We start from the raw sequence: 13,677 nt of genomic DNA, 5'->3' as shown, positions 1-13,677 counted from the left end.
CAAGTGTTTATATCTAGGTTTCAATTGCTCCAATGTAAAAGACAAATAAAATTGGATAGGCAGGGTGGATTACCAAAAAGCAAGAGACAAAGTGTCTCTATGCAGAAAGGCAGTAAGAGAGTCACTAACACGCCTGTTGATGGTGTACTGAACCCTTTCCAGTGATGATGAAGAAGCTGAAAAACTGAAGACCTACAATTTCATACAGGAGAGACAAGGATGCTTCTTTTCATCTTTGCTTAATCAGTGAGAGTGCTCCCACAAGCTCTCACAGGATGTTTATTTAAAACCAGTTTAACAGAAGCTCTTTCCCACCTGCCTCTCCATGGGCTCTTGTGTGCAATTCAAGTTCACTCCTTACATTTTCTACACAATGCATTAGAGACGTGACTGACAAGTTCTAAAGCCATGTAATGGAGTAGCCAGGAACAGGTGGAGGAAACTGATAGTTTTGATGTAAGATAAACTGCACACCACCTGGAAAATACTTTATTTTCCTCCTCATTTCTAATTAGCTGTGTTATTTTCTTTCCTTTTCATGTCTCTACCTTTCTTTGTCACAAGTGACCTTTCATCCTTCCTCTCTCTTTTCTGTGCACATTTCTCCCCCAGTCACAGCCTCTACTTTGAGCCCCATACCTAATATCTTTAATCCATCAAAACCAGCAGCAGAAAATCAGGAAATAAGATAAATAACCTACTATAATTCTGCTTTAAAGGTAGAGAGTTGCTCAACACAATTTCAGGTGCACTAAAAACTTTGAAAAGCTGATGTTGAATTCAGGCACTTTAGTATTTAAGTGTCAGGTAGGCAAACTTCTACAAAGTGCTGACCTCCAGTAAAAAGACCAAGCCTTACCTGTCACAAACAAGGCAATAAAAACCTGAACCTTTCTCCCCATTACTGAACTTCTGAAAACACAAGGTCCATAAATAGAGAGAAATGATAGAGCAATTTAAAAATTAAATACCCTATAGTTTCAAAGCATTGTCTATTTTCCTTAAATTTAAGGTAAGATTTATCAATAGAGCAGTAATTTAACTAAAAAAATTAAGGCATCAAGTTTTTTTTCATGCAAACATTTTCTTTCAGATTTTCAAAATAATTTTCTGTACCTGACTGAATATCTTAGAAGCTTTTCAGAATTTCACTGCTATTGTTGAGCTCTCACATAACCATTATTAATGATTAATCTTGATATTCCAGACATGTGTATGTGTCCTTTACATTTATACATCTTCAAAACATGTGAATGATAGGAAAAATGAAAATATCAAGTGTAGCAGAATGCCTAATTTTCTGCTGTTATACATTTCAATACAGACTGCTTTACTCCTCAAAGTTTTTATATATATTCAAGTATAAATTTTGAAGGCAGAAATCACAGTGAAATTCCAAAATGGTCAGATAGAACTACCTCTGCTATAGACATTACAGGCACTTTCCTGGAAAAACCCACTCTTCTATCCTTACATTAAAATCATAGAATGCTTTGAGTAGGAAGAGACCTTTCAAAGGCTGTCAAGTCCAAACTCCCTGTAATGAGCAGGGTCAAGTTATTAGACATTAAAATCAGATGAGTATGGAAACAAATCTACCAATATATTTATGTAATTTTTTCTGCTCTAAAGAAATCTATGAGGAATAAAAAGCACACTGCTAAAGGCAATATTAATTAAAGAATATTTCTGTAGCCTCTGAAATGAGCACTGAATTGGGACAGCTAAAGAAAAAACATTGTTTAACTATTACACAAATATCTGAATTCAACAAAACAGATATACCCTCAATGGCTACGTTCTCAAAATGAAATAATTAACACAACCATCAACTGCAGCTGTTTAAGTTAATCTACTCATAGGTATAGAAATCATAGTTCACTAAGTTTCTTCAGTGTACAACAAAAAAAACCTACAGGCATTTTAATGAAAAATACAGCATTTCTAACACAACTGCATTTAAAAAAAGTTATATTAGATACATTTAGGACATTATCTTAAATGCAATTTTAATATTCAAAGTAAGAAATAAAAACTGCTTAGCCTGAAATAATTGAATTTCAATGTTTTTCAGGACAAATTGTACTGCAAAATGTGACCTGAATAACATTTCAAAAAGTGTCCTTATGTTAATTTTAACATTTGAAGGCAACCAATAACCTTTTTCTTCAGCTTCTTCACAATTCACCATTAAGCTGAAGAAGGTAAAGACAAGTACGAACTGGGCCTTACAAAGCAAACGACCTCAGACTGCAAATCACAAAATGAATATTTCATAATGGAAATATAATGAATAGTTTTCTTCCATTATTTTTTGGAGCTTACTAGCAAAATCTTCTGTTACATGGCATCAGGTGGGCAAAGTGTCCATCCCCAGACATCTTAACATGTTCCCACCACAGCAAATGTCTCCTCACCTCCTTGCCAGGGGCTGCAATGGACTATTTCAGACACATACAACTACTCTGCCCCTGCTGTATCATGAATGCTCACTTCCAAGCACCAGATCTTGAGAAGTTGGAAAACTTGCAGACATGCAGCTGCAGGGAGGCTGCACCCAGCCACAGCAACAGCAATGGCACCAGCCACCTAGAAAGGACAAGGAACTTACCCAGGAAAGTCACTGTCACCCACAGCAGCCATGCAGTTCTAGCCCATGGTACTGGGTACTGTCTTACTACTGCTGCAGGGGTCTTGAAAGCAGGGAGCAGAAGTAACTTGGTGTCCATTGGTTCGAATAGGAGGAGGAAAATTAGCAAGGAATAACATCCTAGAAACATTTTTCCAAACTTTTTTTAGGAGTCATTGGGTATTTCCCAGCCAATTGTATTAGTTTGTGTAAAAATTCACAGTTCATGAATATAATTTTCTGCTCTCTTTAAGGACAAGACATTTTATTCAAATTCATGCAATTTTTACATAGTTGCTACATTCTCATTTAAAAGTATACCAGACATCCAAATTTGCAAATGCATTCACAAATCTGGCAGTGTAGAAAGGTGAAACTTACCCCATCTGTAGCTTTTACTAAGAGATCATAAGTGGTTGGATCTCCTTCTCTGTCAATGTCTTGAGACACGAAGAGCTGACCAGTGTGTGGGTCAATCTGGAAAGCTTTGGATTTTTCATAAAAATTAAATCCATCGTAAAGAGAATACTCAATTTCTCCAAACTGGTCAGCATCTGCATCTGTTGCTTTGACCTGCAAAGAGACAACAGAGATAAAAATGAAGCCAGTGCAACTATTACTCATTACAACAAAGTGTCTGTGATTTTTGAACCTGTTTGTGTTGTAAAAGCAAACGTGCGTACACAGAATACATATAAACATGTTCTGCTACCTAAGCTGGCTGCCAGCAGTTCGTAAATATCTCTGCTACCGACAGTGTAAATATCAATCCTCTTCCTTTCCTGTGACTGGAAAAGCCATGCTCTTCAGCCATGTCCATAGGCTATACCTTAAAATAACATAATAAAGGGAAAATAGTTTTATAACTTTATTATGTTATTTTTACCAGTGGAGGTAGCTCTTACGAGAAATCAAAAAGCTCTTATGTCACACATGGATCAGAAAAGCGCAGCACGACATCCTTACCTAATGTATTCTATAAAAGACTCCCCAGATCTTAATTTAGTTTTCACTTGAAAGAGGGCTTGGTGGCACTCATGCTTTTTGACCCACAGGTGGTATTTGATAAACACAGAAGTTTGGTACATTGCTCCTTCAATTTTATTCCCCTGAGATCTTTGATAATAAGTGTTTTGTGCTGAGTTTGGCTCTTCTTTGGCACATTCCATTGTGATATTTTTATAAATTATTTTCTACCAAAATGTTTGTAAACTTAAGTGAAAACTATGCATGCATTAAGAAAGCCCAAGAGTTAGAACTGGTGGGAGGCCACAGAGAAGACCTGTGCCAGTCAATGCCTGCACCTGACACAGGCTGATAAGGTGAGACCCACAGCCATCAAGCCAGGGCAGAGGTGGAGGTCTGCACGTGTCTGCCTGTACAGAAAACCATCTGGCACAGTTTTAGGTAGAGTTTCAAAATAAACAGTCCAGGCCAGAGAGTATTCCTGGAAGTAAGTTTGGATTAAGTCACCCTGTTTGGGTGATATAAATTAATTTAGTTGTATGGACACAAGCTGTGCCAGGTCATTTGGCCATGGGACCCAGAAGAGCCTTTGGCTGCTGCTCCTACAGAACAAATGTGGCCATAAAGACCACTGAGCACCTGCATCACAAGCTCCCTTCTTTGTTCACACAGGAATTGTTTTGGCTCTGAGATACTTAGCTGGGACTGAATTAAAACCAAATGAACAAAATATGTCTTGAGAAGCCTGGAAAGCATGGAAGTGGAGAAAAGGAAACAACATAAAAAGTGCCAACTCAAATCATGAAGTTAAAACTTACTCTAGAGAAGCTACATCAATCAGAATTTTAAAATGACAGCCCAAAAGATACACGTGTTATTTCAATTATCATTTTTTGCTTGTTGTGGTTTGTTGTCTGCTTGCTTTTCAGACTTTTCCACTTCTTCATGGAAGCTCAAGATTTTTTATATTTCAGAAGTACCACTGTGACTGCACCACATGCTCCATTACATTTTTCCTCCCATAGGAAGGTTTTTCACAATGCCAAAGGCCATCATACCAGAGTTCACACAAAAGAAAGCTCCTTTAGGGGAGCTCTGTGCTCACAGAGCCCTTCATGCCCTTTTCACACCCTGGCAAGTTGGCATCACACAGCTGCAGCAGTGTGCAACGCGTGGCCACTCCTGACCTGGGTCCAACCACTCGTTCTGGGCAATTTAAAGGCAAAACTCACAATCACACACAGCTAAACAAAGATCCAGTTCTAAAAATGCTTTACAGCTGAATGTAAATCAAGTCTACAACATGCATGCTTCTCCAGCCTCGTACTTTGTTATTTCTGTCATAAAAACAAGAACAGAACATATGTCTAGTGTGCTCTTAGTAATCTACCACCCTAATGTTATGGAACAATAATTCACTTGGCCCTTATAAGAAAAATATTTCAATTTATTTCTTTTGCCTGAAATCCAACAGGGGTGACAGTACTGAAAGGTTCTGTCTGACTGTGCCTACATGCAGTTACATGTGTAAATGCTGACATTTTTGTCTGCAACTGAGCATGAGTGATTAATTGCAGGTGAAATTTGAGGGTATTGTTAGAAGTTTAGCTCATTACGTTCGGTGACTTGTTTTCTTTGTTGCAAATTATGCAGTCCTCAGACTTTGAACAGTACATGTAAAGGCATAATGAGTGATGAATTTAAATAAAAATGCTTCAGTTCAAGGCTATGCAAATTTAAAGGTCTAATTGTGATCGACTTAAATTACTATAATCATCTTTCAGGCAGCAGAACAAAGTGGCATCCATTTTTTGAGAAAAATATAATCTTTCTCCCTGTTCAAGTACCTCACATCCATTCAATTTCTACCCACTTAGTAGTCCTTTTTTAAATCACTCACCATGGAACCTTGGATCTGAAGAGGGAAGATCTGGAATTAAAAGCAAACGAAAAATTTCCTGTAGCAGACAGATCTGACACCGAATGGCACTACACTTGAGGTCAGGGAAGCTATTAACTATGATCATAGAATCATTGAGGCTGAAAAAGGACCCTTAAGATTATCAGCTAAATGCAAGCTGATTTAGAAGGAGGAATTCAGTGAAAATATGCTAACGAATTCAAGTTTTTTGACACAATTAAGTGACCATGTTATTGAAGATTTTAGGAATTAAATTACACAGTAGTCACTGTCCAAAAAACATTGAGTTGTGATAGTGTACTGTGAGTACCAATCCTACAAAGTATTAACAGCTGTTAACTGCCCAAGAGCTGTGAGTTACAGCAGCCCAAACAGGAGGAAATGAAGGCAGCAGAAGGAATTTTCACAGTGGACTGATCAAGAGAGTTGCATGTTAGCAATATCACAAAGGTGATAGAGTTGAATGGATTTATGTGCCTTGAAGAAGTGGGAGGCAAGAGAGTACCAAATATGTAACACCTCTGACAAGCCTAATACAAGACTGGAATCTTGGAGAAAAATAAAGGGGAAGAAAAGGAAAGGTTATGCCCCCAAGGTCTTTTCCTTTCACTAAATTTGTTTTCAATGCAAGAGTTCAACATCCAAGTTTTTAAGGAGTGTAAACTTGGTTAATCTTAAGTTCAGGACAAAGTATTTCCCCAAGAAACATATTTTAAAGCCAACAAGAATCACTGTATCCATAGCTCCTGGCTGGACTTCTCCTGTCAGTCATGCTTCCTGTAGCCTCCTTTGGTCAGCTTGTTCAATGCCAAGACTAAAAATCTGTCAGAGAAAAAACCAGTTTGTTCTGTCCTGTTGACACTACCAATAAAGTGGTTAGACTTCAGATATTGTCTCAGGAGAAGAAAAGAGGGGGACCTAGAGAAATGTTGTGCAGAACAAGTAAAAAAATCTGACCCACCTGTGTGATGTTCAGACAGACTAGTGCAAGAGGAAAATAAATGGTGTGAAGTGGTAGATACTAAAGGGTGTAAGAAGACAAATAAAATTCAACAGTGTTGGAAGGGCAGAAATAATCTTCTATTTGTATATGGAAAAAGGGGATGATCTCAAAGAATCTGTGATTTTAGGGGTAACTACCCTAATTCCCTCACCCACATGTGCACTTCAACCCTGTAACACATGTCCAGGTTTAAATGGAAAAAAAAATGCAGGCAGTGCACTTAAATAAGAGGGAACAAAACCATTTTTTAGCTCTATGCTGAGAAAGCAGAGACTTCAGAGCTTACAGAAAGCCAACGTTTGGCAGATCTTCAGCTGCTTCAGTGGAATGATGACAACTCGTAGCAATGGGCAATGTCTCCATATTTTACAGTCATTGAACTGTGTAGCCAATAAACTAATAGTAAACAAGATTATAGAGAAATAGATCTGCTACTAAATTCTACATTGCTTTAAACACAAAGTCATTTTAAGAGAAAACTCCCGTTATTTTTTTGGTTTTTTAAAATTTCCACTCATTTTTATCCTCAACGAATTAAAATCAAGTCCCTGTGGTTATATTTACCTTTCTTTATTTTGCTTCCTAGATATTATTTCCTTACAAATGAACATATTTTGAAAAGCAGATCAAATATTTTACATTATATGCAAAATGGGGAAAGTATCCTGTACACACAAAACCACAACAGAAAAGACAATCCTATTACTTGCAGATCAAAGATTCAGAACCTATATAAAAAATAATTCTTAGGATTTAGAGTATGCAGCCTTAAAGATGACTGATTGGCAATGCTGAATTTCACATGTGAGTGGCCAGGATTAGTTTTACATCTTTCAGATAGACCAGACCAGTGGAAAGACCAGGCCATTCAGTCAAGTAAGTCATCACCATGGTCATCTGTGATAGCAATTAAATGAGACTAAGAAATATTAAATCAATTCTTCACAGCTTAAGAAACTACAAAAAAAACAAAACAAAACAAAAACAAAACAAAAAAAAAAATAAACCAAAAAAAAAAAAGAGGAAACTACCAGGGAGCTGAAAGAAAAGGTTCAGTGACAGAGTTAGATCAATGGTGTAAGCATGGATCTATCCTGCAGTTATCAACAGCACAAAATCCAGCATCCTTACATTTGACATACTGAAGGACAGCAGGCCTTTTCCAGGCAGTACAGCAATACCTGATGGCAAACCTCACCAGAGAAGTTTTTAATTCCTCATGTAGGCAGCCCAAGCACCACCAGAACGGTTAACTACTGTGGAAGCATCTGCTCTGCCAGAGTTTCATGCAGTCCACAACCACAGGGAATGAGAGGAGCAGTCTGAGTTGGTGGCATGCTGTTAGAAACATGTGACCATAGAAATATTAGCAGTGAAGTTACATTTTTTGAGTTACTTGGGTGTATCTGTATGATAGATTAGCATGCGTGTGCCACAATCACACATCATCAAATGTCTTCAAGCCAGTGCTCTGACTTACAACCCTGGTTAGTGAAAAAATAGCATATCAAATACAAACCAATGATCTCTACCTCACAGCTGCCTGAGGCAGTGCAGACAATAATGCTGACACCAAACCTAAAGAGTGTAATAAATACATTACTTTGGAATTTTATCTATCTGCATCAGCACCCACAATTAGCCTGCTCCCTAGTGCAGCAGGTTTAACATATGGAAATGGGAATAAAGCGGCAGATCCACTTGAAGTCCTAAAAGCATGAGCCTTGACTTTGAGAACAGGAACTGTTTGCCTGAGGCCTTAACAGCTGGTCCTTGACAATTGCACTGACAGCAGAAAAAGCCCCATTCCTCATTCTCAAACTGGGCTGCATCTGGAAAGCCACAAATCAAAATAACAACTGAAATTGAAGCTGCTAATTCAACTGGCATTGATGCTTACTTTGTCAACCACCACAGTACCAGATACTCAAAAAATCCCCAAGAAATAAGAAAATCCTTAGTCTTCATCCTTGCTCTGATACAAAAAATCTTCACTGTGCTGGTCAGGTCAATGGACTTGACTAATGTCAATTTTTCTGCATTCTTTTGATCTGTGCTAGGATGGAGACTACCACAGCTGAACAACTGACAATAAGCACTGCACAGACACAAGCTTGCTAACCTGTACTGAAGCTGAGGCTGATTCCTTCAGTTGATTTCTGATTCACTCTAGAAATTGCCATGAGTTTTATGAAGGTGCTAATAAGAAGCAAGTCCCATCAAAACATTCAATAATTCTCAACAGCCTTTCAAGTGAAAAGAGAAAAGCCTAAATGCAAGCAGAGACAGAGGCCAGGCAGCCTCTCTGTTCAAGGACAGCATGTGAAATGTGGTATTCACTGTAACCTCAACTAAATATAATATTTCTTAATTATAAGGCTTTTGATTTTGACTTTTCAAACAACTACATGTTTGGTTTTTTCCTCCACTTGTGCCCCCATGAGTTATACAGAAATTCCAATTAACTACATGGTTTTAAAATAAAGTAAAGCTAACCCCACTTCACATACAAATCTCTCATGAAAGATCATACTGATTTTTACCTTCTTTATAATACACCAATTTTTACAACATTCTCTATCTTCCCCACAACAAACAAATGAAATGAAACTTAATTTACATGATGAACGATTATGAGATCTTAGTTTTTGCCTTCTCTGCTCTTCTGTGTATCTAACTGATGACTGTGAACAAACCTGCCGATAAAAAATATTGACAGATCTTTGATTTACTGCTTTCACTTAGTCTACAGAAAGCAAGAAAAATTAAAATCATTGGAGGAGAAAACAGCCTAAGTACATTACAGCATCACTCTTTCATTCTGAACACCAGACACTATTCAGCAAGTGAAGTCCAGATCCAGGAAGAACTAGGCATTTCAGTCTGTATTGTAATCTGCAAATCCTGCTCTGATGCTAGCCAGAGCCTGAATTCACTCCAGTTTAATGCAGCTGTTCCTGTCATGCCTTAAGTTGTGCTACCATGCCTTCTGCAAAACAGCACAGGCAGCTGATCACATTGAGGTGAGCCAGGATCCAGAGGTGTGGGAGGCAGGTCCAACCTGGAATGCCTGACCTTATCACTCTTATTACACTGATCGGATTGGACTGCTACAAAATACAATTGTTAATGTCTGAATTCATAGCAAGTAGCTCTACTGCTAAATGCCTACTTATTACATGATAGAGTAGGGGTTAAAAAATGTCTTTTTGGGAGTACAAAGCCTGAGTTCCAACACAGAAAATGTCTGCTAAAAGCACCATCTACTCTGTCAGTCTGTTTGGTCTACATTGGCTTCCTTCTTATTGTGCAAATATAATCAAAAAGAAAGTAACTTAATTTTATCATTAATGTAAACTGAAAGAACAGAAGTGAAAAGAAAGTATTTCTGAGGAAAGAAAAAGGAATTAACAGCAACTAGCAAATATTTGCATGACTAAAGCCTTATTTAATCATCTAAAGTCAAACCCCCTACTTTTCAGTGAGAGCAGCTCCATCCATTTGTTAATTCTGTTCACATACTCTGCTATAATTTTAGATTTTATAACATGCCAAAACCTTGCTATGCACAGTTAAGGGTTTAAGTACAAATCCATTTTTATTCATTAGTAAGCTACAGAGCCCCAAGACTGAATACCTCTGCCAAACAATGGCAGAGTACAAAAATTTCCTTATTCTGTGCTAATTGCATAAAGCAAGGAGCAAGGGGTTTTATAATTGAGAATATACATCTCAAAAATAACTATTCATACTGAACATGCTATTTTAATAATTGTACACTGAAGCATATTTTAACTTTTAGTGGGAGGATTATTTTAGATTTAGTAAGTTGTTTTAGAAAGCAAAACTCAAGGTACTAGCTATCTTGTTTAGGGCAACTTAGTAAAAAAAGCAAATCAATAGTGTAACTTATTATTAGTAGCATGTATTATAGGATGAATAAAAAAAATTTAGAATAATTCCATTTTTTTGCTTGGATCAATTAACATCATTACTATACTCATAGTAACAAGTATATACTTATACAGCTGTAATGTGATCTATTATTTAACTGATTGAAGTATGTATCCTGAATTCAGCATATGCATGTGATCTTAGAACACTAATGACAAAATCTTTTGATTATACTCATATCTGTGATAGACAAATTGCAGGACAAAGCTACAAAGGAGAGAAAGAAATCATAAGTAGAAAAGCAACCATGCACCCAGCTGCATTCCTTTTGGCACAGTTTCGTGCAAATGGACTTTGAGACAGATCGAGAATAGGATCCAGTAAAAGCTCATCATAAAAAATTTGTAATTGGTGCATCATTTGATTTCAGCCAAGGCAGTTCCTGATGCAACTGACCTGAGGCAAATGGTAAGAAGGTGGTAGGAAAAGTTCAGTCCAGGCAGAGCCTAAACCCTCTTCAAGTAGTGGCATGGTCTTAAGAGAGGCTAAATCTGAACACTTACACACATTTGTGCAAACATTTTCCAAGCCCCAAAACCAGTCTGAGCTGCTGAATCCTGCCTGCAAACCACAATGCTCCAACCAATATTCCTGACTGGACTGCTACAATTATTTATGCAGCTTTGTTGTGAACAAGATCACTAAGAGTAGTGGTCTATTTAAAGAAAAAGAAGACAGAATGAAACCCAAGAAGCTTTATTTGTCTAGAGTCAGATTACTGAAATTTTTTTCCTAGCTCTTTTCCAAGTCACATTAGCAAGTAGCAGAGAGCAGCTAAGATTAAAAGCTCAAACTTTGCTGTCAGCCTGAAAGGATTTGTTATTGCACCTTTACAGTAAGCAAAGACTACGTGTGGCCTACCTAAATTGCTGCTTACAACGGCACTTGTAAATTTCTGCACTCCTTGGGTAGATATGGTGGTTTAACACCAAGGAAAGGGTAGTATGGCAGGCCAGCAGGAGGCCTGCTGTCACTGGAGAAGAAAGCTGTCCGAAAAGCCCTAGCACAAGGTTAACTCAGAAAATGTACAGTTTTTCTCAGGTCCAAGAGAGGGTCAGAGAGGGTCAACCCAGAGCCCATCTGGATTACAGCTGTGGGTATTCATACAATGCACATAGGTGTCTGCCACAGCAGTGAGCTGACTGGTCACCATCTTTCCATAAATCAGGAAGAAGTCCTCATTTTAAAAAATAAAAAATCCTCAGAAAAAGCAAGTTGATCAAAGTTAGACAAATTCTTTTGCTTTCCTCATGGCATCAGCTGTTTCAGTTTATTTATTTCTTCAAATAGTGGTAGACTTCCTACTGCCCATACTCTTTTTTACAGATATTTATTTACCTTTCAGACTGCTACCCAAGTCAATGAGTTATATGACAATGGACTTATTTACCTAGTCATCCACACACTCTTGAAAAGCAGGTCTTTCTATTTCATCCATGAAAAAATCAGGGTTTAATGACTACAGCAAATGTACTAATGTAAGTTAGATAAACAGCAATATATCATCATCATCTGTCCCATTTTATTTTGATCACCGTGGTGAGGCTCAAGAACACCACTTCAAGACAGGCTTTGCAGAACACATGGTAAATGAAGGCAAAGGCTTCTACCACTTTGCATGTCTAATGCTCAGAATCTGAATGCTCATTTAAACAGACTGACAGATACTAACAAATATGAAATTCCTTCCAAAATCCCTTCAGACAGCTGGCCTCTTCTGTCCTGACTCCTTCTGAGTATCTGCTAACGTGCTTATGTCCAAAATCACAGTATTAATAGCATCTTCTAGCTCGGCTTTCAGAAATATGGCCTGCACAACTTTCAGTTATTGCCTGCAAAATGTTGTGTTCCTAAGTGTTAAAAGAAGAATAAACTCTCTTCTAAGGAAAGCATACATTTTGTGTAACTGGAGTCTTGTAAATCATGTCCAATTTATAGTTGGAAGTAAGCAGATGAGGGCTCTCTTAGTTCACTTCTGCTTTTATGGAAAATTTAAAACATGTCCAAACTCACAGCTTGAATATTGTATTCACAGCACTTGAGAAAAAATATTTTCATATTTTGTTCATTGTAGACTAAAAATTAGCAAGGGATCTTGTATATCTCCTGATAATTGGTGCAAAAATGAAGCCTGACACAAAGTATTGAGACGTTTCCCTCCTCCTTCCCTCTAAATCAATTTTTTCATATACACACCAATGCTGTTTTCTCTCTCTCCAACACTGCCTGTCTGCATTTCTAGCTGTTTTTGCTCTACACAAGCCTCACACTCGCAGAATCTAGGGGCTAGCAGAGGACAATGTGCAACAATAAACAATCCTCAGAAAGAACAAAAGTCACAGAACATGCAAATGTTAACCTCAATTGCATGACATGAAGCAAAATCTGGGATAATGTCTAATAAAAAAAAGAATCCTTTAGTAATTTATTTGGTATACAAAACCCACTGAGTGCCAATAAATGTAACTAAACCAGCAAGTTCTTCAAATTAAGTTAGCTATATATTTTACCAACACGATTCAGACGGCCCAGCTTTGAATACATGGAGGTGGCAGAGCCACTCCCAGAGTTAAAGGATATCACCTATGATCTATGATGTTTGAACAATGATATGCAGAAGCATGACAAACTCACCACCACTCTAAATTGAACACAAGACAGAGCTTTTAAACACTCTAAATACTTAAAACTGAGCTTACCATAAAACAGTTCCCAATCTCAAACTAGAAGTCCTGATTAGTATTATGAGAATTACATTTACTCATACAACAGAAATTCTGTTTGGTGAAGGGCTAGTACAATTTTTCTGAAACACATTATCACGCGAACTAAGTCATGCACATCAATAATAAAAATAATTGCATGTACACTCTCTTTCACAAGCTACAGATCTTCGAGTGAATGCAGTGACATCTATGTCATTCAGAATTATGGGGCCAGAAGTACTCTATGCCCTTTTCAGACCAGGCCACATGTCTGAATGAAACCACGAGATGCACCTTTCCTTCTACAATCAGTCCCTGCTCATACAGCTGCCACACACAAACACAAACACATGGTGGCCACAAGACCAGCATGTTATAGGTGCACAAGTCAGGATACGCATCCAGACTGCGCACTGAGTGACAAATATTTCATTTGTCACTGTAAGGGATGCACCTCCATCAGATGGGAACCAAGGTACAGCCTGTCCCACTGAGCTGC

General features: G+C 37.7%; 1 protein-coding gene across 1 annotated transcript in view; it reads right to left on the bottom strand.

Moving 5' to 3' along the window:
- The window catches only part of DCHS2 (dachsous cadherin-related 2), a 61,895-nt gene extending 58,642 nt beyond the window's left edge, over nt 1-3,253 (bottom strand). Inside the window, exon 1 of the mRNA XM_031055180.1 lies at nt 3,011-3,253. Coding sequence (XP_030911040.1) covers nt 3,011-3,253 — 243 coding nt within the window. The remainder of the gene's footprint in view (nt 1-3,010) is intronic.
- Nucleotides 3,254-13,677: the final 10,424 nt, after the last annotated feature.

Source organism: Geospiza fortis, unplaced genomic scaffold, assembly GCF_000277835.1.
Source record: "Geospiza fortis unplaced genomic scaffold, GeoFor_1.0 scaffold40, whole genome shotgun sequence".
Lineage (NCBI taxonomy): Eukaryota > Metazoa > Chordata > Aves > Passeriformes > Thraupidae > Geospiza > Geospiza fortis.
Note: the sequence above shows the minus strand (reverse complement) of the source record. Positions and strands in the feature narration are given on the sequence as shown.